Source organism: Amblyomma maculatum, chromosome 11 (genome assembly GCF_055883805.1).
Source record: "Amblyomma maculatum isolate TAMU_Amacu chromosome 11, ASM5588380v1, whole genome shotgun sequence".
NCBI lineage: Eukaryota > Metazoa > Arthropoda > Arachnida > Ixodida > Ixodidae > Amblyomma > Amblyomma maculatum.
This window is the reverse complement of record NC_139354.1, coordinates 13906327-13931845: the sequence shown is the minus strand read 5'-3', so window position 1 is coordinate 13931845 and position 25519 is coordinate 13906327. Positions and strand designations below refer to the sequence as shown.

The window sequence follows — 25519 nt, the reverse complement described above, 5'->3', positions numbered from 1 at the left end:
TTCCCAATGGTCGCCTTAAGGTCCCTGATCAGGTTTCACCCCCTCCCCCCTTCCAGCTTAGCACGAGGACAACCAAAGTAATCCCTATGAAGAAGTAAGCCCTGCGGCACGGAGAGAAGAGGAGGAAAGTTAAAGGACAGCTGCATCACGTTTTAAGAATTCTGCGATATTCAAAAATTAAAATTTCCATAGGCTGTACGTAATGGTTGCAAAGTGTTTTTGCGCTATCATTAAAACTGATGACGTAATCGACGATTAAAATGTGGTCTCCTCCTCACAGCCCTGAAGGACTGCGGAGAAGCTCGGTGATGGCGTCATGAACGGTAATAGTTCATGTTTTCGTTGCCTTCGCGCACATCCTACGGCGTATTTTCTAATGACGCCAAATAATGCTTACAGGCATCTGCTTTCGGTAGTTGTGCTTTTACTTCTTCGAATCAAACGGTTCTATGCGGAAAACATATCGGTATCGCCAGTGACGCCATCATGTACCCTCCATGCATTGTCGCTGCGCTGCTCGCAGAAGCCTGATAGCCGGCGCAGTTATAATCGCTAATTGCTCCATTGTTTGAATTGCTAGCGCCAAGATAATTCGCATGATTAACCTGGCCGGCGTAATAATTCAAATCCTTGAAACTCATTGAAATCGGCAACCGGGGCAGTTTTCCCTGAAGAAAAATTATGGGGGACACTTAAGCTCCGCCATAAAGAGTACGACGTGATAGCGTAGGTTACCAGCCCACGTATAAATACCCGCTACACTTAAGCTCCGCCATAAAGAGTACGACGTGATAGCGTAGGTTACCAGCCCACGTATAAATACCCGCTACACTTAAGCTCCGCCATAAAGAGTACGACGTGATAGCGTAGGTTACCAGCCCACGTATAAATACCCGCTACACTTAAGCTCCGCCATAAAGAGTACGACGTGATAGCGTAGGTTACCAGCCCACGTATAAATACCCGCTACACTTAAGCTCCGCCATAAAGAGTACGACGTGATAGCGTAGGTTAGCAGCCCACGTATAAATACCCGCTACACTTAAGCTCCGCCATAAAGAGTACGACGTGATAGCGTAGGTTACCAGCCCACGTATAAATACCCGCTACACTTAAGCTCCGCCATAAAGAGTACGACGTGATAGCGTAGGTTACCAGCCCACGTATAAATACCCGCTACACTTAAGCTCCGCCATAAAGAGTACGACGTGATAGCGTAGGTTACCAGCCCACGTATAAATACCCGCTTTAACCAAGCCATATAAACTGGTCTGCGTGGCCAAGAGGTAACGTGAATGCAAGGGCCCTGGCAGGCTGATTCTGATTTCCCCTCCCATGTGAAAAGAGAAGTCTGAGTTGGCAGCTTCTGCCAAACGTAACATCAGGCAACCCTACGACCAGTTAGTGCTCGGCCATGTCAGCTGCCAGCTACTTCCTGCCAACGCCATGCTCCCGATTTTTCGATCACAACGTCGTCGCTGACGCCGAATTATCGATGAACGGGGTCTTTAAAGCCATCGCGTTAAATATTGAAAACATTACAGACACACGCGCTGTTCATGGTTTGCATGATGGTTGCATCCAACCCCCGTCCTTTTTTGGGCTCCAGGTCTCAACTCGCTATAGGCACAGTCAGCATGTCCCGGCGCGCTGATGGCGGTCACAAAGATAGGCATACACCACTCTACTAGCTTGGAACAGGTTCTTGTATTCAAACAATAAAAAGCGATGTTAAACGGGTGGAGGTAAGCGAGCTCGGTCCTTTCTTGGCAGCAAGTGAAGACAAGCCTGCTCTTAAGCAGCCGCGCAACATTCGGCAGTGGCCTGCGACAAGGAGAGAAGTGGCATGGCAATTGTGTTGAAACCGGTAATAAACAGCTCAAATTAGGCTCCGAGCAAAAATGAAGTTCTTGATCATTAAAAAGTAAGCCTTGTGTTAGTGTGAAACCATTCTAGCAAAATAGTGCAGGTCAAAGTGGTAACATCGCTGCCAACGCTCATACCATACTGTCGTAATCATAATTACAAGTATCATAATTCCTTGATCCACAGAACTGCCATGATCCTACAACTTTCGCTACTGCTAATGCTGTTTTGGCTCTACCAATTATGCCTATCAACTTCCCTAGACAACAGCTTCTAAGCAAGCTACTGGTATGGTTCTCGTCGCCATCATAATTAATTCTTATTCAGAGCAATGGCCACCAGCATCGATCTCCAATCAGATTTCTTGGGCGTACGATCCATGCGCATATTTGTGGCTTGTTCGATCTGTTAGCTGACAGGAGCCTAAATGGCACTCCTGAGAAAAAGATGATACCGGTACCATAGTGATAGCTATACTCTAATTTATTACCATACTTTAGATTCAGAACCTAATCTTCTAGGTTAACCCGTGGGCTGAGTTAACGTGTACGGCCATCGACAGCAGAAGAGCGTTGGATCAATATATTGATCCAACGCTCTTCTTCTCTCATTAGGTTAGTATACTAACCTAATGAGAGAAGCAGCAGTAAGAAATCAATATGCAGCATGTCATGCGAGGTTCACTTAATGCCGTAAGAGAAAAAGCGACCAGTATTTACCCTCGTAAGGGGAATATGGAAGAAATGGTAAATATATTTTCACAAAACTGAAGGCCACGAAAAGCATTTACCTTGAACGTAGGCGCCCACTCCCTCATAGCTTCCTGTGAAGAAATCTTCCATACGCATCCTTAACGTTCGTCCACTTAATCTTCTACCCACTCTGAAAAAATAAGCTCAAATCGAGTTTGGAGACACAAGTTTTCCAATAAGATTGGCAGCTGCGACAGTTCCGGCGTTTAGCTAGCTCAGTTTATAAGTACCTGAATGAGAACTTTTGGGCACTCACGTTCATATCGATACTTACTCAGAGACACTTATACTTAATCCCAACTTTTCTGAAAAATATTTATTGATGTCGACGCAACCAACCATGAAAACGACCACCGGGAACTTTGAAAGATTTCCTCGCAATTATTATGTATAAGCTCCTTCACCGATCGTCTTTCTCGTGTACCGGGAGGAAGCAATCGTTTATAGCGCACTCCTCCCACGAGCCTCGATAAAGGGCACTTAGCGAGGCTGATTGATCATTCCTGGAAATCGAACTAAAGTGAAGTATAAACATTTCTTTTTTATCGGTGGCCTTTAGGGCAGGAACGTTCCTGCGCATGAGTTCACCCTGTGGACTGTATAGATCGGTCTGCGCGCCGCCTTCAGATGATTCTTATGGGCAATGCTGAATTGTGGTGAACTTTTCTTGAAATGACCTGTTTGCTGTAGTGGGCGCCACTGTCTTGTATTCGACAAATTTGTTTTTAAACACCGCATAAACGTCAGTAGAAAGGGACATTTATTGACGAGGAGTTTTGAGTAAAGGTTCACATTTCTATTTGCTCACTTTTTCCAGGTAGCAGAGCTGACATTCCTTGTAAAAAAGAAAGTGGTAGAAAAGGTAATCGTCAGCCGACGCAAAAACACCTCGTTTTTTTTACACCATGTCTTGGACTGGAGTGACAATTATCGCTACATAAAAATCTTATCTATAGTTTCATAATAGCCTTCTCTTTCACTAGGTAAGAAGAGTTAGGTTTAGTATACAGATGCCCCCAGCAATTGATCGATTGCACGCTCAAGGCGTTGAAGTCACGACTGCGTCTTCACTCTTTGCATCCCTGGATTGGTGGAAGATGAGCACACTGCACTAGTCAAAAGCGATGGAGCCCAACCAGTGGTGCAGTATTAGAAGGATGATGTTCAAAACCATGCGACTTTCAGTCTCCTGCACGATTTCGTAGTTCGATAATTCAGGAATAGCATATGGTTATGCACAAAATATATGGTCTATTATTTACAGGGAGGAAGCCCTGACAGGAACTCTGTGATATGTCATGCGAGTTGTCTCAGTGAGCAGACTGAAGCAGATATCTACCTGTATCGAAGCGGCGTGTTCTTGCCACTGTTTTCCCCTTGCTCTGCGATAATCGCTAGCTTTCGTAGCATTTGGAGTCCGAATGAATCCACTCGTACGATGACATGATCGTATGGTAATCGCGCACCATAAAAACAATTCTTCTCATTTATGGAATAAAATTCTACACAGAAATGTGTTCGCAAGAGAAGCAGGTGGACATTGGAATGCTGGGATCACCGAAAACGTGAAGAGGCGAGGAAGCTGAGAGGCAGCTATAAATGCTGTCTTGTTCGATGTGCTGTACTTAAGCAAGCACTGATGGTGTGCCCCGAAAACGCTACAGTCTCTGCTCATATTGATTCCAGTGTCGTAATGACTCGAATACGAGTTGCACACAGAAGGGGCAGCGCGTCATTTATGCCGTTTTACGCGAAGGAAAAGGCAACCCGGTAGGCCTAGCGAAGTGCTACCTTGAACGGGACAAAGCCCACAATGAATTTGTTCCGCACTTGCACTCGAACGAGAGTGCTCGTACGAGGGAAAAGATTCATATTTTGAGTGACATAAAAAGCAAAAAGAAAGTTGGTTTTGAACTGCACTCGTCGAAAAAGGTTTCTGATTCAAAGTGAAGGCACTCGATGATGGCTGTGAGCTGATTTGCTGCAGTTTTAATGTACATACGGTAATCGTTTTTGCATTTGAGGCACGAGTTTCTTTTAGTGGTCCGAAGGAATAACAGCTGTCTCAAGGTATGGTAAATACGATAGCTGATAGGTGAGATTGCCAATTACAAGGATAACTCGGTGGTTGCTGTAGGAGAGATTATTACTTCATGTAAATACGTTACACTGGGTACAGTACAAAACATGGCAAAGTAAACTGCGCAAAAGGAATCAGGCAAAGCAAAGCGTGCGATATAATGCTGGACAATTTGAGTTGGCAAGGAAAAAGCCGAGATCAAAGAAAAAGCCATTGCAATAGTCGCTGCACGAGCCAAGCCTAGTCTATAAAAAGCACGATGCAAGGAGTAAAAGGGTGCGAAGTTGCGCATACTCGAGCAAAGGAGCCGGCAGAAGGAAATGAAAATGAGGAGGGCTTGGAGGGGTGTGCGGGGTATCGTTTACGAGAGTCGGAGGGGCTTACTTGGCTCGTGGGGTTTCTCGACCGAATTGGCGGCGCGTCGGACTTCGCGGTTCAGCGCGAAGTCCGTGCCGAAGTGCGCTCGGCAGAATTCGTAGGGGTCCGCCTCGGCGGACAACGCCCCGACGGTCTCCTCACCTGCCGGGATGGAGGAGACCGAGAATGCTCAGTACGCGGAGCCCAATCGGATACTATAGTCGTATATAACTCAAATCTACAGTGACGGCCACACACATCACTTCCGTGACAGAAAGTTGACCACTGTTCATATTTGTTATCTAAAAGAAAAGCTGACCACAAGACCAAATTATAAGCTTAACTATTCTGGTGCCTCTGGCTTGTTTGGTGTAGTCAAATGTAAAAATCTGAATCTCTTGTGTGTTCAGCGGAGCAATGCAATTGCCGCGTATCCTTGCTCATAGTTAGCAACTGCTATTTTTTATGTTCTATCGTACTATAACGCGAATCAACCAATTCAGAGAAAAAGTAACAGTGGATCCTAGAGAACCACATTAGTCATTTCTGTAGTTCGCTCATGCAGTGCTAGTGGTTTTGTGAACAAGTCGTGAAATTTAAAAGCTCCATTCTCAAAGCATTGCTCTTAAACTGTTTCGCCGAGAAATCTCGACTTGAGAACCTTAAATTGTTGACTTTGAATATGATACGCGATGCTTATTAGCGATGACGAAGAGTAAAGGAAAGCACCTTGCTTGCCGCACGCGCGGCTAATACTGTGTTTAAAAAAAATTCTGTCATTAGTCCAGCCCTTATCATGTGTGGTTCTCCCTTGTGTATGCGTCCATTTTTGGCTGGTAAAAACCTTCCAAATTAAAAAAAAAAAAAAGCCTGATTGCACCAGGTAGCGCTCGCTGCAGTAATGACACTGAAAGATTTAATACCGAACTGAACATAAGAATCGCAAAAAAAAAAACATTATTCATTCTATTTTCGGCAGTCATAAGCAGAAAATATGTCATTGAACCATGGAGCTGTGGGCCACCACGGCCCAAAAAGGCGGACGTACGCGTTAATTGCACACCCTTGCTGGCTTTCTCAGTGCAGATACTGAGAGCACCTGAGCACAATGCTCATTTCACACACACACACACACACACACACACACACACACACACACACACACACACACACACACACACACACACACACACACACACACACACACACACACACACACACACACACACACACACACACACACACACACACACACACACACACACACACACACACACACACACACACACACACACACACACACACACACACACACACACACACACACACACACACACACACACACACACACACACACACACACACACACACACACACACACACACACACACACACACACTCGCACACGCACACGCACACGCACGCGCACGCGCGCACACACACACACACACACACACACACACACACACACACACACACACACACACACACACACACACACACACACACACACACACACACACACACACACACACACACACACACACACACACACACACACACACACACACACACACACACACACACACACACACACACACACACACACACACACACACACACACACACACACACACACACACACACACACACACACACACACACACACACACACACACACACACACACACACACACACACACACACACACACACACACACACACACACACAATCGTCTGATGTTATGATTAAACGTTTTAAAAATTATCCAGACGTCTTCCTTTGCCTGAATTCCTCCGTTCAACAGAAGGCTATTGGTATTGGCAACAGAAAACTATTGATTAGACACCAGGGAAATTCGATACCTCTTCACAAACGCAACCGCGCGACGAGCTCATGACGCGATCGAATCTCCCAATATTTAAAAGTGGTTTTACACCATGGCGACTTATCAGCGGTTGGTTTGCAGAACTAAATCACTTTGCGCGCCGTCCACTAAAACTTATGTTTTGTGTTTGTTGGAAAATTGACTGAAGGTTCACTTATTGGTGTTCGCGAATGTTTTCATAAGCTAGGCATTTTTTAAGGCATACACTCGGTAGGCAATAAAGTAAGTTGCCGAGATAAAATCCTCCTCGTTGAAGAGATTTTAGGGAAGTTAGTGGCCTCGCTAAATACTTACATTCGCCAATATATTGTGAACAGTGAAGTACAGCCGAGAAAACTCGAAAAGCATTTATCTGCCATCCAAGCTTTGCCGAGTATAAAACAAATTTTTAAAATGCGAGGGCGTTTAACCAAAATTACACTGATAAATATATTCAAGCGTTTTGAATAAAAAGTGGAGTAAATTTTATTACTGTACACAAATTGTACAAATTGTACAATTGTATGGGGCTCTGAACCTGGTCAGGTGCAAGTACGCACCTTCTGTTCGGGTTCCTTTAGTTTCTGTCTAAGGAAACTAAATATAAGAATAAACTTCCACTTCAACTACTAGGACGCTATAGGGTGAAGCTGAGGAGCGAGACTACGCAAATTAAACACGTGATCAAAAATTATTATTAAAAGGTCTACTAAAAAGTCCCGCAGCCGAAAGGTTCAATCTGGTTTCAGCGCGCAGGCTGCTAGGTTAGAGAAAGCTGGTCACCCGACACCGCTGCTTGCCTCCGTTGCCAAGAAAGTGCTAAAAGAATTAGTCAAATAAAGTCATCTAGGCAAGAGAAAAGAAACAAAAAGAGGGCCTGTGGTACGCCCGTACATTCATGCCCTTTCGCACAGAACGAAGAAAGTTGCTGAAAGACATGCCGTGAACGAACTTGTGCGAAATTAATCCAGAAGCGCAAGTCTGTACCAGAGGTGTGTTGTGGTGTTAGACACAAAATGTTTGTCGAGTGCTGCGAAGGAATCGTCTATAAGGTTCTGCTCTCATGCGGTCGAGTACATGTAGAGAAAGCAGGCAGATGCTTCAACGAAAAGCTTATCGGACAGAGGCGCAACTGTGAGCAGATTAATCGAAGTAGATATCTGGCGCCAGACTGTCCTAGATGAAAATATTGCACACCTTATTTCCACGAAGCTGAAATTCTGCTAAAATCCAAAGACAGGCTAACCCTGAAGAAAGCTGTGGGAGGCTTCCTCTACCGAATGTGCAAAAGGAGGGTCATGTGTAAGCGACCCAACAGTGACGCTATCCAAACAAGAGAAATGATTCTTGGATAAGTAATAAAGTGAAAAATGATATGCCGTGTCAAATGTGATACATAGCGCCGTAGATACGACAGCACCATTGTTGACTTTGATCGTTTTTTGGGAAGTGCTGACGTCTGAAGTTTATATATGTGTGCATACTGCAATAAAATTTGAGTTCATAGTTTGCGCTCCTGTGTTTCGTGCTGTTTCATGTTCTGTGTTCAAGTTTTTCAAAAGCGCAGAGATGTTGACGATCATGCCCATTTAATAACGCACACGCGGAAAGATACAGAGCTTAGGTTCAATCAACATCGTAAGATATGAATTTATTTCTCCTGTTTTTTCTCCGTGTGCCCTACTGGCGATGTCTTCAAATGGCTCATTGCTAGTAACACTTTAAAGGGCAAATGGCTAGGTTGTCCAATGGAAATTTTTTTGGCAATTCATGAAGTGCTCTCTTTCTCGTCACCGTAATATCAGGAATGACCATATTCATTCTTAGTTAACAAAATTCAACTGAAAACTTAGTGTTTCTGATAAGTATTTAATAAAACATTACAGAGAGATGTTTTCTGCTATGTATACACATTTTAAATTGACCTGGTGGAATAGCCTGCAATTCCTTCCAGGCAAATGGACGCGGCTTAAGATTGTTTTTCGGTTTGTATTTCTTCCGAGGCGTATTTTAAAGACAAGCTTGTTTCAAGTAGTAAGAAATAACTGCTGTAAATAAAAAAAAAGACAAAAATTTGTTTTTGCAGGGGAGCTAGCAAAAATATTGGCCGTTCTCCTACTGCGCACTTTAGAGCAGCGACTGTCTTGGACGCCACTAATCTGAAGCAAACGAGATCAGAGGGACGACCCTGCGGGGCCGCAAAGGCCGCAGCCCGAGAAAGAGATAAGTATGAAAAAAGTGACATCATTTGAAACTTGAGTTAACGAGCGGCTGCCTTTGACGTCGGCTCTTTTAAACCTGACGCTCAGTCTCCGGCCAGAAGGTTTCGACATCGTTTGGTCGTGTTGCCACCGGCAACAAACAGGCCGCCGCCGCACAAGAGACACACACAGCCCGGGTGTTATTCTCACTTAGAACAAACCTCGCAGATAGGTGAGTGCCGACGTGCGGAGGAAATGAGAAGTTGGACTCAGGAGGGCGGCGAACCGGCTTTGACATATTGCGAAAAAGAAAACGTCCCACATTGAGCTCGGAAACTTTTGTGCAGTTGAGGAACAATTTGTCTCAATGAAAAGCGAGTCACCGGCGATCTTTCCTTACTTGGTGATAGCGATGCCGGTGCCTCGCCAGGGCCTCGACGGATAAACTTGATCTCCTTCTGGTCTTGGAAGCTATCGGATCGTACAGGGTCGTGATGCTAGTGGTACATTTTTAAACGCGTCTCCGCCGATTCTGGGGCAACGAAACGTGATGCAGTGCTTATCAGCGGGATCATGTAGATGTAGCGGCTGCTTTGATGTGGAGCGACAGTCGGCTAGCTGCCGACAGTTAATTTTGTGTCTACCCTGTGACTACTACATCACTGTTTGTCGTTACTCAAGCTACTAGAGAAATTAGTAATGAGCGCAATAATAAATACAAGTTCGTTACTGGTACTACGACATCCTGAACTTGCCGAACCACTGCTGTTAGTACTAATCATGCAAGTAAAGAACATGTAGTCAAGGGTTCGACGAAAGTTGGTCTGGTCAGGTATGATAGTATGGTAATAAGAATATCACTGACCAAGTCAAAATGAAAAAGAAATTTCGAATCCCGTACCGAAACGTGTATTTTTATGTTGATCTGGTTAGTGACCGATCCTTTTACAAAGCAAAGAATATCCCGTTCCAGATAATGCTTTCAAATATTTGGTGTGTGTGTTTTCTTTGTCAACGGACATGCTTTATAGCTCTGCATGGGGATTCTTCGACTGAACCAGTTTTGTAGACACGCACGCTGCTGACCACTTAAGTTCAGCGTGACACGCCTGTCAATCAGCAAGCACCTAGTAGCAAACACAAAAGAGGGGCGACTCCTGGATATCATGCTTCTCCGCAGTCTACATTTTCTGTACGCCCCCAGGTCGCTTTCCTCTCCATTATACACCTTTATGTCCCCTTTTCAGTTTTTGTTAACATGTTTCACCCTTTTATTAGCTCAACCCCTACAAATGGGAAGCAGTAGCGAAAAGAAACGCTCTTGAATAAGAGCGATCTTCCGGTCGAAACGCCGAGTCAAATAAAATGCTTCCTTTAATGAAGCGTACACCTCCATTTATACTATATCAATATTTCGGATTGCGGTCTCACATTCCCGTTTCAAAATGCGAAGTCCAATTTAGCAGCGTCTGCGAGCTCTGCTCTCGCATGTGGTCTCATGACGTCCCACATCCCGATGAGCAGCCAGTACATGGCCGTATTACCTGCAAACTACCCCCTTTCAGAGTGACGGCCAAGATTTGACGCTCACAAGGCAGACGCCGGATTTTCTGGTAACGAGGTGTTTAACGGTGTCGCGTTTAAACTAGACACATTTCAACCCAACAAATCCCTTAAGACAGCGATGCATTTTTTCGTGTTCTCTGTTAGGCCCATTCTGCAGATGTGTCATTGTGAGTGGATGCCATGGCATTTCTTTATTATGGAATATCATACAAGAGACAATTACGAGAGTACTATGACAAGGCAAGAAGGAATCTTCCTTTGGTTCCCTGTCCGCTGTGTTTGTTATCTTCCACTGCCCACTGCCTACATATGCTTCCATTGTCCCCTGTCCGTCCACTGTCCAATAGTCCATGGTCTTTCCTATCTGCAGAAACTTCATACTGCCACGTCATGTATCTTAAGACACATTTATGCTCCAAAAATGGTTCCGAAAGAATGTATGTTATGGTAGCAACTGATGGTGCCGTTCAACACGAGTTCACATTGCAGGTGCCGGATTTCGCATTCATCCACGTCTAAATGGAGGCGTCACATGAGTACAAATTGGAGTAACTCCGTGGAAGGTGTTAGCGCTGTGGGTGCAGTTGGCTGCTAACGCATGGTTAGACGCATGCAGAATTGTGTACAGGAGTGTCACGTCTGCAATGTAGGCCCCATTATAGGGTGAGAAAGAGCCAAGGTAGTCTGTATATCTTGACGCCGATCATTTCATTAGGAATGGATTGGCACTATAGCTCGCTGGAAAAACAATTTGAAAGGATGCACTGCTTCAGTTCAGTTCAGTTCAGTTCAGTCGTTCAGTCGTGTCCGACTCTTCGTGACCCTATGGACCATGTCACGCCACGCTTTCCGGTCTCTCACTATCTTCTTAACATCACATAACTTCATCTGCAGTGCCTCAAGGATGCCATCTAACCATCGCGTTCGCTGCCTACCCCTTCTCCGGCGCACAGAGTTGCGTCAAAAAAAAAAAAAAAAAAATGAGCATAGAAATTAGGCTCAAACGCTATGCACTTAACGTCTATGTCCGTTTCTTTGACATAATTCTGTACGCCTAAGTAGCGCATCTTTTCAAATTATAAATAATTTTGTGCAGGTGGCGTTAGGCTTAAGGGTATTACGCATTTCGTTTGTGGATTGCGGCTGTACAGTGATTATTTTCATTCCGGCAGGTTCCTATTCCTCTGCGCAAAAGGGTCTAACAAGTTTCTTTTCAGATGTTATTACCAAAAGAAGCATGTCTGACCTTACAGTTATCTTTTTTTTAATGCTCAGTAGCTCGAAATATTTTCTCTAACCTATAAAAGTTGCTCACGGGGATGGTACGCATGCAAAGCACTGTTTTCTCTAGTTTATTTATATTTCTATTGTTATATGCATACGAATTTACTTTCAATGCTGTTCCTCTTTTGAAAACATTGCATTATTTGTCTCGTAATAACTATCCCATCGGTAGATTACTTTTTCATACCACAGAAGAAGTGCAGCGAGAGAAGAAGGGGAAGGGGGGGGGGGGGGGGGTGAACGCACAACTGTTACTGTACGCAGTAGCGAAGCGAAGGCCTTGGCTTTCATCCTAGGAGAAAGCGCAAATCCATGCCGTCCGTTCTTCGTGCTTATTGAAGGATGAGGCATCTGTCTACAAACTCTTACAAAAACTAGCTTTTTCAGCATTGCCAGTCCCATCCAAGAGCAACTGTTCACTCGAAAAGGAGCGAACATTAATAGATAAGTCAGGACGTCTCATAAAGAAGGCACTGGCGTGAGCGATGATCAGACCGCACAGTCCATTTGTGGCCCTAGTCCTCCAAAACACTGTCTTCTCACGTCTCTTGAATGCCCCGTGGGACCATCTCTGGGCGCCTTGCTTGGGGCTGCCCACTCGGCTTTCCTGCTGGATAATTCATCAGTCTGCAAAAGATTACGTCACTACACCTGGGAGACAGGAAGACCGTTCGTTATTTTGAGGCGGGTGACAGAACAAAGCTAACGAAACCTCAGCTGAGTTCGGTTTCATGTGTTCCTTCTTTTGCTGAAAGGTTTCCATTTTTTCTTCTTTTGTGGATTGAGTGTTATTTATCACGACTCAAAGGAAGCTGCTTATTCAGCAGCGTAAGAGGCGCTGGACTGTGTTGTGAATGGAAGAAATTGTAGCCAGATCTGGACGTAGACATATTTTTACTGCGCTCGCCTGAAGAGGACACTCGACTAAACTCCCGCGAGACCCTATGACTGCAGCCCCCAGGCTTTTTGGATTATGGACCAACCGCAGATAAAGCAAGAGATTGCATCTTAAAGCGAAACCCAAATGTACCTTTTCTATAGTCATCTTTATTCACCATTTATTGCTTATTGGTTATCCTTGTTTTGTTTCTGTATAGCAACAAAACGGCGGCTGCAACAAAAGTCTCGTTTTTTCAATGCCATGAAAACGAACTGAAATCCACGCAAGTACGTGTAGCAGATCAGTTACCACGTATGATACTCTGTATGCCTTTTACATGAGGTAATTTGCATCCTGGTGGGGGAAAATGGCATTAGGACAAGATGAAGTGCGGCCAGTTCACAACTTTGTAGATTGTTGTCTCTGTCCACCTGTGGCCATCTTTTCCCGATGGCATTTGACCAGCGTGACGCTGGATCGTTCGCCCATGAGGGAAAGTATGTCACTTTAATTTGCATGCACCATGGTAAGTACGCAGCGTCAGTAAGAGTTTGTTACTTATTTACGGCACAATCTTTTACTCAAAGGCAAATCTTCCTTCTTTATTGTTTGAGCAATATTTGTTACTAACCTTGAAACCAGAAGTAATTGTCAATATATGGTAGGAATTGTGAGTCGTTTGGTCAAAAGCCGTCCAAGTTCTTTCTAACGCCGATTCTTTAAAAAGAAAGACGTCATGTGTGGCAATAGAACAGCAGCAGGGATTTTAGTTTAATACAGTTCAAAAAGAATGAATAGTATTGGTGCCGTATAATACAGAATTACGCAAGGCTTGGTGCGCACGATGCTTGCGTTTCAAGTTTCAAGACACTCTTAACGCCACAAAAATATTGTAGCGAAAAGCTACACTACGCGGGTCGGAGCCGAGTTTCGCCTGTGCGGGAGTCGCCACTTCTGCGCATGCGCGAAAACTAACTGACCAGAAGTCTTATGCCCAATCACCATTGAATCTATAATGAAAAAATTATTAATAAATCGTCCTCCACCGGGGAGTCGAACCTCAATCCCATTGATCCCCAGCCCAGCGCTATACCACTGCGTCACGCCCCGTTTTTTTTTTCCTTTATTGCGCAATGCACATAATGACAAAATATACAGTAATAAATTTTTACAACGTTTGCAGGCCGCTTGCCGGCTGCGAAAAATGGTGTCGTTTCATTTGTGCAAGATTTTTAAGCACCACCTCGGTTTGAGCATCATATTCTGTATGTTGCAAAACATCATGTATTTTCACAATACTCTTACCAAAACATTCATACACGAATCTTACATCAGTGTCACCGTGACGATAATCCATAGCACTGAGCCACACAGAATGCAGGCCCATCAGGAATATGAGATCGTATGGTATGGCATCGCCTTAAATTGGCAGAAACCTGATACCTTGCGGTGTAAGAGGAAGATCCTTTTTAATGGTTCGCTGTAACACGTCCCAAAAAAAAGATAGCGTTGTTACACCCAAGGAACACATGTTCGATTGTTTCTGTTTTGTTATACAAAAGACAGTTTGTCCCCCATGGTACATATATGCCTTTTTCACATAACCAAGCTTTCCTCGTCAGAATTCCCCCTGTATACAGTGAGAATAATAGCGGCATTCCGCGAGTGACAGATACTGCGCCTTTCCTTTCCTGTAGAGAAATTATAGAACGCCGGTGAACTTTAATGCGTTTAATTAAATGCTGGTTGTGTTCGAAAAGGGGCGCGCCGATGTACAGTCACAACAAGACGCTTTCTCAGGGTGGCCGCGAGAGAGGCCCGGAACACTGAAACTTCCTAAACCGCACTGGTGTGGGCGCTTTACGCTTTACGCTACGTATATCCAGGCATAGCAGAGCTAAGCCACTGCCAAGTTTTGAGCTGTGACGCCCGTCACATTGCGCAGTCTGTATGTTGCATAGCAACGTAATTGATCGTATATCCCCTTAATCACGCTTGTGCAAGCTTCGATGCTGGCTTGTCTGAGAACACGAGTGGCTCGGTGCAGTGAGGAGATTAAGAAGCCGGATGGACATGATGGCCATGAGGGGGGGGGGGGGGGGGGAAAGCGACATTTTATTCGAATTACTGTCAATAAATTCTATTGACTTTGGTTATCTGTGTTTACAGTTTCATAATTTATAGTTTTGTATTATAATTGTTTACAAATATATTATAATTGTCTGTGTTTAAAATTTTATATAATCGCGGTTATCACCATCGTAATCAGCAAATTCAGGCGAGCTGTAGTATACAAGTCTCTCCTAATGCATCAAAATCACCTGAAGTTTTCTTACTAAAGACTAATGCTAGTTCCACCGTACAGGGTGTGACTAGCTGCAACAATATAGTAATATAATTACAAAATACCACTCAGTGCCAGGGTGCGTTGTTCGGTAGCCTTTGACTAAAGGGATCTGCTTACGTGTCACGTGCTAACAAGCCCAAACTTCCACGTTAGAATGCTTAAGAGGTGAATACGTCACTATAGATATAAACAAGGTGGTGTCTCTCATCAGGGCCGTATTTTACGCAGGGACAGATTTGTTTTCTTGAAGACTTATAGGACCAATCGATTTATCAAGACTCTTGAAAGAACTTGAAAGAACCAGCGCTATATGTACGCCTGCCATTAACGCCGGCCATGGATTAAGTGTGAGCTTGTTTTTGCTTTCGGGAAAGTGCGAAATAGAGCACTTCGGAAAAGAAAATTACTTTCTTAGATATGTTCTGTTCTTTTGTGTTGCTTGCCTGTTAATTGTTGAATACGACATAGTGATATTATTTAGAATCGACGTACCTGTGCGCGAAAATTGTTCTGTTTCTAAAGCTCTAAAAAAAATGCCGCCATAAAATTTCACTGTTCTATTCACACCAACGAGACTTATGTCGGGCTTCATGATTATATTAATGCAGTAATAAACATAAAGCCGCTAGAGGAAGGGTAGTGTGGCGCTCTATAGAAATTATTAACTACGCGATGTCCTTTGCATTTCCGGCGCCTTATAGTAGCACAAATAAAATAAAAGCGTGAGAATTAGGAAGCTCAAAGGCAGGAAATAATAATGTTCACTCGGGAATTAATGGTTGGCTTTGCATTATGCAAAATTTATGATTCTTTAAGCATACGATGGACGCTATAAGGGGAATGCATTCTTGCTAATAAGAGCTTTTTTGCTTGGTCATTTTACTGAATCTTCCTACTAATATTTTTTGCAGTCCGTATTATTGCCTTCTCCCTATTGGCTAGCGCTGCCTTTATGATGCAATGACCGACTGACGTCACATAATAGCATTGAGATTTGCTGTCTTAAGGTCTGGCTGGTGACAGTAATTGGAAAATAGCAAGTTAAGAAATGGAAGGCGCACAAATATTGCTTTTTGCGTTGTACTTGTCACAGAACTTAATAGTCTAATCTTCTACTTCGCTGCTCTTGTCCGATGTGTTGTAGCTTGGAAGTGAAACTCAGAAGGTTGCAGAAAGGTTTCCTGCTTTTATATAGTCAATTAATTATATGAAATAGAAGAATATTGTTGCTAATTAAGAGAATTTTAGCATAACATAGAAGAAGGTACTCAAGCTTTCAAACTGGATGTTCAACAGGATTCAGAGCTTCGAACAACCATTGCCTATGAAGAATGGAGGGCATCGTTTGACTTGATCACAAAATACGCAAGTGAATATATTACACCAGTCTTGAACCATTAATGTTGAACTGTTTATGTGCTCATTAGTGGTTGCGCTATGAAAGCCTCAATTAATCAAGGAATGGTGAAGCGCCGAATGGAATTTTTATATCAATTTATTGTTTATAAAATACCGAAATCACTAATGTTGCCCAAGCAGGAATGTCATGAAAATATCAGCGAAGTAAATCGACAATGCCGTAAATAAAAATAACTTGACTCAACGAAAAAAAAATATTGTGAGCTACTATACGGCATAGCATTTGAATGACACGATTCACGAGGACAAAAGCAAAGAAATAAAGGAAGAAAGAAAGAAAGAAAAAGAAAGAAAGAAAGAAAGAAAAAAAAAAAGAAAGAAAGAAAGAAAGAAAGAAAGAAAGAAAGAAAGAAAGAAAGAAAGAAAGAAAGAAAGAAAGAAAGAAAGAAAGAAAGAAAGAAAGAAAGAAAGAAAGAAAGAAAGAAAGAAAGAAAGAAAGAAAGGCAAAGGTAAAATAATGTCCGAAGTGAAGAATCAAATTACCTTGACTGAACACACTGCGCCACTTGCAAGTGATACACTTATTCCATTTTAAGAGCAACCAGCTGGCGTACTGCCGCATTAGCGTTATTGTATTTTGTCTTCCTTACCATTCAGTCCCCCCTCTACCCGCGAGTTCATTTCGCCCGTCACTAATTTTTCATCCACCCTAGAGCTAGATGATAACCTATCTGACTAGCTTACTGAATAATTTTATAATTAACTACACAACCGGCTGACTCAGTACCTGCCTACCTGAATAACTAGGCATATAACTAGCTAAAAGAGAATAACTAACCGGTCGGTATCACTGGTTAGCAAGCGAGTTAAGAGACTAAATGCTGATTATCTGGTCAACTGAGTTATTAGATGAATGAAAGGCTGTATGAGTGAATAAGAAAAGAGATAAATAAACTAGTGCGAGAAATTAGAAACCTAAATGATCACCCTAGTGATTTAAAACATTTCAACTGGGCAAGTGACTCCCAGCACCCTTGAGTAGCTAGAACCCTTCGTGTTTCAGGTGGAGCCCAAATTGAGCGTGCTGCACAGCGGAACACTCACCGGGGACATTGTAAGGGGACGCCTCGGCCATGGCCTCGACGAGCAGCAGTAGGCAGAGGAAAGTGGCAATCCAGGCTAGACACTTGTCCATGCTGGTCGTGGCGCAGCTGACGACACTTTGAGCCTGCGGCGATACAAACGAGAGAGAAAGGAGGGGACTCAGAACGCTTCAACGGAACCGGAAGCGTAGTCGACGAAGCCGCGCCTACGCGCCACCGGGGGAAAGTTGCACGCAGTGCAGCCTTCGCCAGACACAGGCATTTGCACAATCAAAGCAGCGGGACGGATGCGCAACGTCACAGAAGCTTTGCCAGGACTGGGGGCAAATAATACCTTTAGTTTATTTCCTCGCCGCAGACTGGGCCAGTCGTCCTGTAGCGTATAGTTCTTATAGTGCGGTCCAACAAAGTGGGTTCTAACGCCACTCACTGAACGATCACCAGACTGGACCGTAATATACGTACATAAGTGTAAAGGATCTTCAATGAGAGAGACAATGTCTGCATGGCTCGACATCATCATGAGTAATACCTCTGACACACGAACACTTTCTATCCACATTGAATTCGACCTGCAGGAAGGACTGAAGAGTCCGGGGCTACACAGGCGTTTTGAATGACCGTTCAGAAGTTTCCTTCGCTTGTTTTAGGTGATGTCGAGGGTGTCGATACCGGCTCTCAAATGTGCTCGAAACCTCATGAACACTTGAGGAAGTAACTTCGAGCCAAGCAGGCGTGGACTCGATTGCGCTTTAAAGTTGCCGTGTGACATCCTCGATCTGCACTGAGTTGAATGCAGATTGCGTTCAATGAGGATCGAAATAGTTCGGTGTGACAGAGGTATTAGGCATGAAGAAAGACGTGAAGCGTTGTAGCGTCGTGCAATAAAGCATCGATTTCAATGTCTCGTGCGCATTCAATGGAAAAATGTTTCAATACACAGATGAGGAGGCTGATGATATCAAGCGGTTATACCAAAACATGTAATCATGTGCGCTTGTGATATACTGTTAAAGTGTGTCAAAGCAGGACTAAGACCTAAAGTCACAGTAGCAGAAAATTGCAGAGCTGCGTGATTTATTATATAAACCGAATGTCTCACAGTCTTAAGAACGTTGCAAGACGCTACATGGTTCCGGTTGTTTTCTCTGCTACTCAAAAACTGCGTGAAATCTGTTAGGTTTACGGAAGGGTAAAAAATGCAGAAAAAAAGAACAAATCTGTGCACCATAAAGCACACAGCCTCTTTTGTTCCGTGTGGTGTTGGGTACAAGTTACTCATGTCCTGTGGTGGCTTATAGACAGGGAAGACAGAACGCAGCGTAATAAAAAATTAGGAAAGCATAAAGAATTACAAGGTGGGCACTTGCTTAACCACCTGCCAAAATATTCCCCCACGTGTCAAATTAACGACAAAGAAAAAGATACAGTGGCACGCCTCTGGGAGAACCATAGTTGTCTTCAGACACCGTGACCAAATTGGTCGTGAGATAATGTAATATTTTTATATGCGCCTAGATGAGAAATATGCTTATGCAAACCAACAGTACGTTTGGCGGATAGAGAGTTTGAATTTTTTGGCGGCATCTCTTGGATTTCAAAGATAATCTAGAGTTGTTTGTTTATTATTTTGTTTCGGTGTCGGAAGAAAATTGCCGCCTATGTTTGATTGTTTGTTTCAAGTTTGAATTTTTTATTCGCTTTCCTACATATTCTTTTGTATTTCCCAAAATAATTTAATTTTCGTGTTAGCGCTGTTCCGTGTCCTTTTGCGTGTGTTGTCCGCGTTTCCTTTCACACTTCAGCAGCCATGCATTCTAACCAACTTGCCCAACTTCCTGCTCTTCTGAACGAGTAACACGCCCAGTAGCCTACTCTTCCAAAGTCAGTTATACACGTATATATATAAAGAAAGGGCCAGACTAAGGCTTACATAATATTTGGTAAAGGCACTGGTAGCAATTCTTCTGCACCACTTTGGCTGCTTCCAAGTTTATAATTGTCTCCTTCCTTCCTATCACGTGTGATAAATGTAATCAGTAGGCAAGCAAATGATGGGAGGCCCGCCTGTCGTATGTTTATAATTTCTCTTCCCAGAATGAAACCATCTTCCCGAATTTTGTTTGTCCCATGTTTCAATGCAGTTTCTTCAGCACAATTGACGTTGACGAACGCTGCATGGTGTAACGATGCGTGCTGCTCTGCCGAAAGAAAACGAACCCCTAAATGCACGAACGAATGGACAAACTCTCGTTGAAGCATATTCTAATAGTCCTGGAAGCATGTAATCGAAACAACTTCTTCCCCTTGTTCTGTCATTTTCAGCCCAAGCTCACCAAATGATGCCAAAAGAGTAAAGCTGCAGCCCAGGAGACATTCGACGAATAACAAATGGGCCAGACGTCGAATGATTCCGGTGCACATCTAGTCTTTGGTTAGGACAATCGCATTGTTTTGCTCGTTACGCGCGTGCACTATTCATACGTTCTCTTCACCATGCACACGCAGCCCACTGCATGGAACTCGACGCAAAGAGGACAACCAAGACACAAAAGACGTCACTGCAGCAAGAGCGGAAAACTTGACGCGCGCAACCCAAGAGTCTCACTAAGACGCGAGGCTCTCCAAGGGGTTTGTGCGGGGGTGTCTGCCCACGGTTGCAACACCTGAACACGAGACAGATGAGGAGGAGGAAAGACGTCACTCCACGACACACTGATGGGTAACTGGTTGGTCGCCCTATTGCGCTTCGTCGAGGCAACGTCAATCGGTCGGTTCAGTTGAAAGATTTTTTTCATGCCATATTTATTTCTGTTCTTGTTGCTTACTAGTTTTTACCAGCCTGGCTCTTCGTTTTGCTACGCCAGGGCAGATTGAGTCGAGCTTCTCCTTTTGCGTGGGATATTGCAAACGACACGTTCGGCTCTGCATACATCGCGTCCCAAGTTGTCATTGATGGATGGCGTGGAGCTCGCCTGTAGTCGCCTTTCTAGCGGCTTTCGGACATTTCTAGTAAATTTGTTGTCGGGTTTATTTCATCTCTTTCCAAATGTATTCGGAATTCTGGTTTTTCGAGTGAACTGTTGAGCTGTCGTGAAAAGTGGAACTGTGTTTATTCCAGGGAACTGAAAGGATTCCCAGATACCGCCGAGAAAACTTGATGCTTTGATTTTTTTCTTTGTCCCCTTAAATGTTCCCGACGATTGCTCGCAACCGGCAGCAATAGGTTGTGTGACATACACACAAATTGAAGTAAATGTGACGCCTATTTTTTCTAGCAGAGTGGGGAAACTTTCTGTCGTAAACTACACCGATGCCTTCGGATGAAAAAAAGTGGCTCTCTGCGTAGGTTGTGCGAATTGACACTGCTGGCTAAGAGTCACGTTGTGCAAACTTTTGCATGACGCTTGAGGTGTTTGTATTTTGTGAGACGTTCGCGTGCATGCATCTGACATGTCACGCGCACCTGACGTCATGGATGGTGCCATGAAATGCTGCTTTGAGCAGCTCGAGTCAACACTGGCCAAAACTTGCGACATAATTAAAAGCTCTCTTTTTTTTAAAAATTAACAATCTGCATCGACGTCAATGGTGTTATATATATATATATATATATATATATATATATATATATATATATATATATATATATAAATTTTATCATCGAACAGTCTATAGGGGCTGATGAAGTTACTGTAACCACGCCTTTGTCGACGCAGTGACATTCCCTTATAGCAAGGAGTTGCAAGGTAACCTTTGCGGCAATCTGCATGTGCTGAAATGACAATTTCAGCTTTGATCTGGTCTAGCATGAGGAAGGACATATGCGACTGGTGAGTAGATATTTTTTACAACTGATTCACGTCCACTCTTGACACGCTTTGTTTTTTTATATTCAGCATCCTTGACTCGTCACTGTTAATGAAGAAGCTCACAACTGCCACAACGAAAGCCGGTATTTTCATGTTTTCATCGTCATACATTAATTACTCCACCTACAAACTTACCTCCATGGCATATAAGTTCAGGCTAACTCCAGCACGGGGTCGAGAGAGCGGACGTCACAAATTTGTCTCGCGTTAAAACTGGCCAGCTTTTTAGGATTTCCAACCAGTGCTAGCTCTACACTGTCTACTGGCACGCTCTCCGTTCTGTCGAGTGCAAAGCGGCGCAGCTAACTTTCTGAGTTAGCGGAAACTTCTTACTGGGCCTGACCGTATCGCAGAAAACAGCTGCCAGTACCAACAGTGCGATTAAGCTGCCCCTTGCGAAACAACTCATTTTTCAGACAACTCCCGCAGGTAATCAAGCTAGTGTCCAAGACATATGGACGCTGCGGAAAACATGGTTAAGGCTACATTTTCTCAACATTCTGCCTTAAGGTGAGTTACTGGTCAGTTGAGTGAACATATACTGAAATAACGAAGGGAGAAAATAAGGGACGATGTTCAAGCTTTTTTTATTGCGCATTTTAAATGACAATGATTGGTTCACAGGAAGGGAAAGGAGCAACATCCGTCACACTTGTTCCTGTGGACACCTGACCCGTGCCGTAAGGGAAGGGAGGAAGGTTGGAGCGAAAGTGGGTAGAGAGGAAGAGGAGCAGTAGTGGAGGGCTACGGCGCAATTTCGATCACCAGAGCACTTTTAGTTATTACTACTACTACGATGACATCGCACAGCACACGGACGCCCCTTCGTTTCGCCTCCATCGAAACGCAGCCGCCGACCACCGGGATCGAACCCGGGTGCTCCGGCACAGTAGTCGGGCATCTTAACCAGTACACCACCGCGGCGGGGCTTGTTTTCGCTTTTGAGGTAGAATGGCGCATTATCATCATCATCATCAGCATCCTCTTCTTATTGTTATTATTATTGTTTTTGCTTTTGTTCTTCTTGTTCTTGTCCTTCACACTTGACAATCTTTTATTGTAGCGATGCATATCTCCACATATATACATCATTGCCTGACACAATGCCACAGTCCCCTGCCTACCCAAAATATGCCCTCGACACCTTCGTGTCATCTGGACCCTGGACACGGCTTCGATGTTCTCGGCGTACCCATACAGCCGTGAAGGAGTCAAACCAGAGCCAATCATGTGTGACCATGCTTCATCGGGCTTTCGCTCTTGTAAACTAGGTTCAGGCCTATATGAGTCTAATCTGGCTCAGCAGCGCAGCGCAACTAAGCGTAACAATCTTTCGCCATACATATCCGGGCTTAGCTGAACTGAAGCGCATTTTTTGACACATCTTTATAACTGAACTATCGCCATCGACTAGGCAGGGTTATAGTGTTTCGCTATATAATTTACGCGCTGCCCCCCCCCCCCACCCCCCCCCTTCTTAACTTCTATTCGTTTTCGTCGGGGTAAGAAGATATTTTAATCAGTCTGATAATAAAAATATAATAATCCACACTTGTCCCATATGGCAGGTTAGACTACTGGGTGCGAGGGGAAAAAAATCTTTCAATGAAAAACACCGCCGATGACGGTGACAAGCTTGAACGATCCCTATCAACGCGCGTGTAACAGTAGGTCCTAATTAATTCACGATTACAAGGTGTCACAGAATGCTGGAACTTGGCGCCAGCATAGACTGCACTTGGCACCGTCGGGAATGGCTGCCAACACGGGGATATTGAGCGTAAGTCGCAACGAGCTCTCCGTCTCAACAATGCAAAATGCTCGTGATTTCACTCCCACATATGCAGATAATGAAAAGGACTGCAGACACTCGGAGAATACCTAGCGTCCGAGCTGCTTTGTAGCGGAAACGGTAAACGTACTGCATGAAGGGTCACAAATAATGGCCACATGGCAATTTTCAACTGCTGAGCATTTTCGGCACGCGTTTCTATTACGTTCACGCGTAACGTTTTAACGAGAACTGGCTTTTGCCTCTTGACTTTCAGCGCAGGTAAAGAGTAGATAAATTACCCTTGTTTCGGAACGGAACTGAATATTTTGGAGAAAAGAATTACAGATTCTAAATGTGATGGATGATCCCCTCGATCGTAAAGGTAACGGTTTAATGCCTGTTTTCACCGAGCTTATTGACAATAAAAAAGTGCAAGACTAGTATCAAACAACAAACAGAAGAAGAAAAAGCGATTGGGGCTTAGTAAGCGTATACCCACTTACCGTGCCTAATGCGGGCCGCGCCATTGTTTCGCACTGCTTGTGATTAATGAGCGTAAATGAAGCGACGACGGGAGCGTACAGTGGGATTAAAGGAGCCAGAAACGGCTTTGGCCTTTGCAACGCTTCAGTGTGTGAGCCGATGGATGGGACCAACGAACCATTAGGAGCCTTCTTTTTTTAAAACGCTTGTATTTGTATTTTCCACACTTACACTTCTATCTTTATGTTCCCTAGCGCTTTTGGCGTATTAGCTAGAAATAATTAGCAGTGAAAGAAATGAGAATATTACCAGCGGAAGAAAGACTTGAATGAAGCCATTAGATTAACGCAACCTCTCCTGAATGAGGTGTGAAGATGAAATAGGAGGAAGAGGAGTGGGGAATTAAAATACCGGATCATTAAAGCAAAAACTTCAATTAGGCGACCTAGCTTGAATTATTGAAAGCTCAATTAACACAAGCATTTAATTACTCCTGCCGCTAGAAACGTTCTTAAAGGCTGTTAATTCAAGTCATCTTTTTAGCGCGCTTGTTCCCGCGAGTTTTCAAAACTAACGGGATTGCCGCAATAATTAAGATTCTCTTTCAGCCAGATTAAAGAATGCATAATGAGCTGTTTCAAATTTCTGACGGAGCGTAAAAGAATGGCGTTGAATGCTTACCTGCACTTTCCGTTTATTGCGCTAACAGGTATTGGTACCTAACAAATACACTTCCAATTCTACGTCTTATTGTTGCGTCGAGAACTTTCAATGTTACCTTCAATCTTTTTATCTTAGTCACCTATAAATGCTTCAAACGCCCTACGTGCACGAGGTTTCGATAACGCAGTTAAGTAGACCTTACTAGCAACTAGCTTAATTCATTGTTCGATGTGCCGAGATTGAAGTCTCAAACCTGCACGTTTACTGTAGCAAGGGGGTAGTGATTAAGTTCTACCAACTGGCGTCGTTCACGCGTCTCCTGTTTTCATCGAAACGTGGTCGCTGTAAGCGGGATTAGATCCTGCTTCCTCGCGCTGCTAAGCCTAACTGAAGCACCCTTGAAAAATCTTAAGGTGTGATCCTCATGTAAAAAAAATAAAATAAAAAGAGAAGTACTTCATATAGAGGCACGAAGGCGCAAAGAGTTTATAACGGGCGCGCCACTAGCGGTATTGCATTCATACGTACACGAAAGTTGGACAACATACACGTTGCCAAGGTGGATTCTGCGTCTTCGCTCTGCGCTGATCGCGATTACGTGTCTCCTCGAGGTGAGAAAAACTATATTTGAGTTGGGCCTGTGACGTTCAGCCGCTAGCTTGCCCTAGTCCGCTGCCGCTCTGTAGCCCTCGACGACTTTTATCAAGACCTTAACCCGTCATTGTGTCAAAGACAATCTTTAATTGATACACCATAGAGATAAAGACAAAAAGAATCCAAGGATAACAATAGTTTTTTGCAGATTGCTGAGTACAGAGCATTCATGGTCAAAAAGCAGAGAATTCCTTTTTTAGGATATGCATCAGCCGCCTGTATCAAAGAATACACCTTTTTAGGAACTTGTAAATCTTTCAAGAAATAGATAACATGAAAAGCCGACCTTTAAGCTCGAAACCACAAAGCGGCTTCAAAAAAATCGCTATGATTGTACTTTTGGCCGTATAGCCGAAGTGAATGCTCTTAAAACGGTGTAGAGGGAAGCAATAGAAACGGGCAGAAACAAC

At 43.8% G+C, this 25519-nt stretch overlaps 1 protein-coding gene across 7 annotated transcripts in view; it reads right to left on the bottom strand.

Annotated features, from left to right (window-relative positions):
* Positions 1–25519, bottom strand: part of LOC146172892 (xibalbin-1-like) — a 116915-nt gene that overhangs the window by 26529 nt on the left and 64867 nt on the right. For 6 of the 7 annotated variants that reach the window (XM_084584857.1, XM_084584856.1, XM_084584854.1 and 3 more), the window contains 2 exons: positions 17665–17788; positions 5083–5217 (listed from right to left, as the gene is read on the bottom strand). In XM_084584857.1, coding sequence (XP_084440983.1) covers positions 5083–5217; positions 17665–17755 — 226 coding nt within the window. In that variant the 5' untranslated portion in view covers positions 17756–17788. Of the gene's footprint in view, positions 1–5082; positions 5218–17664; positions 17789–24983; positions 25002–25519 lie in introns of those variants that run through there. The other variant, XM_084584853.1, reaches the window with a different exon arrangement.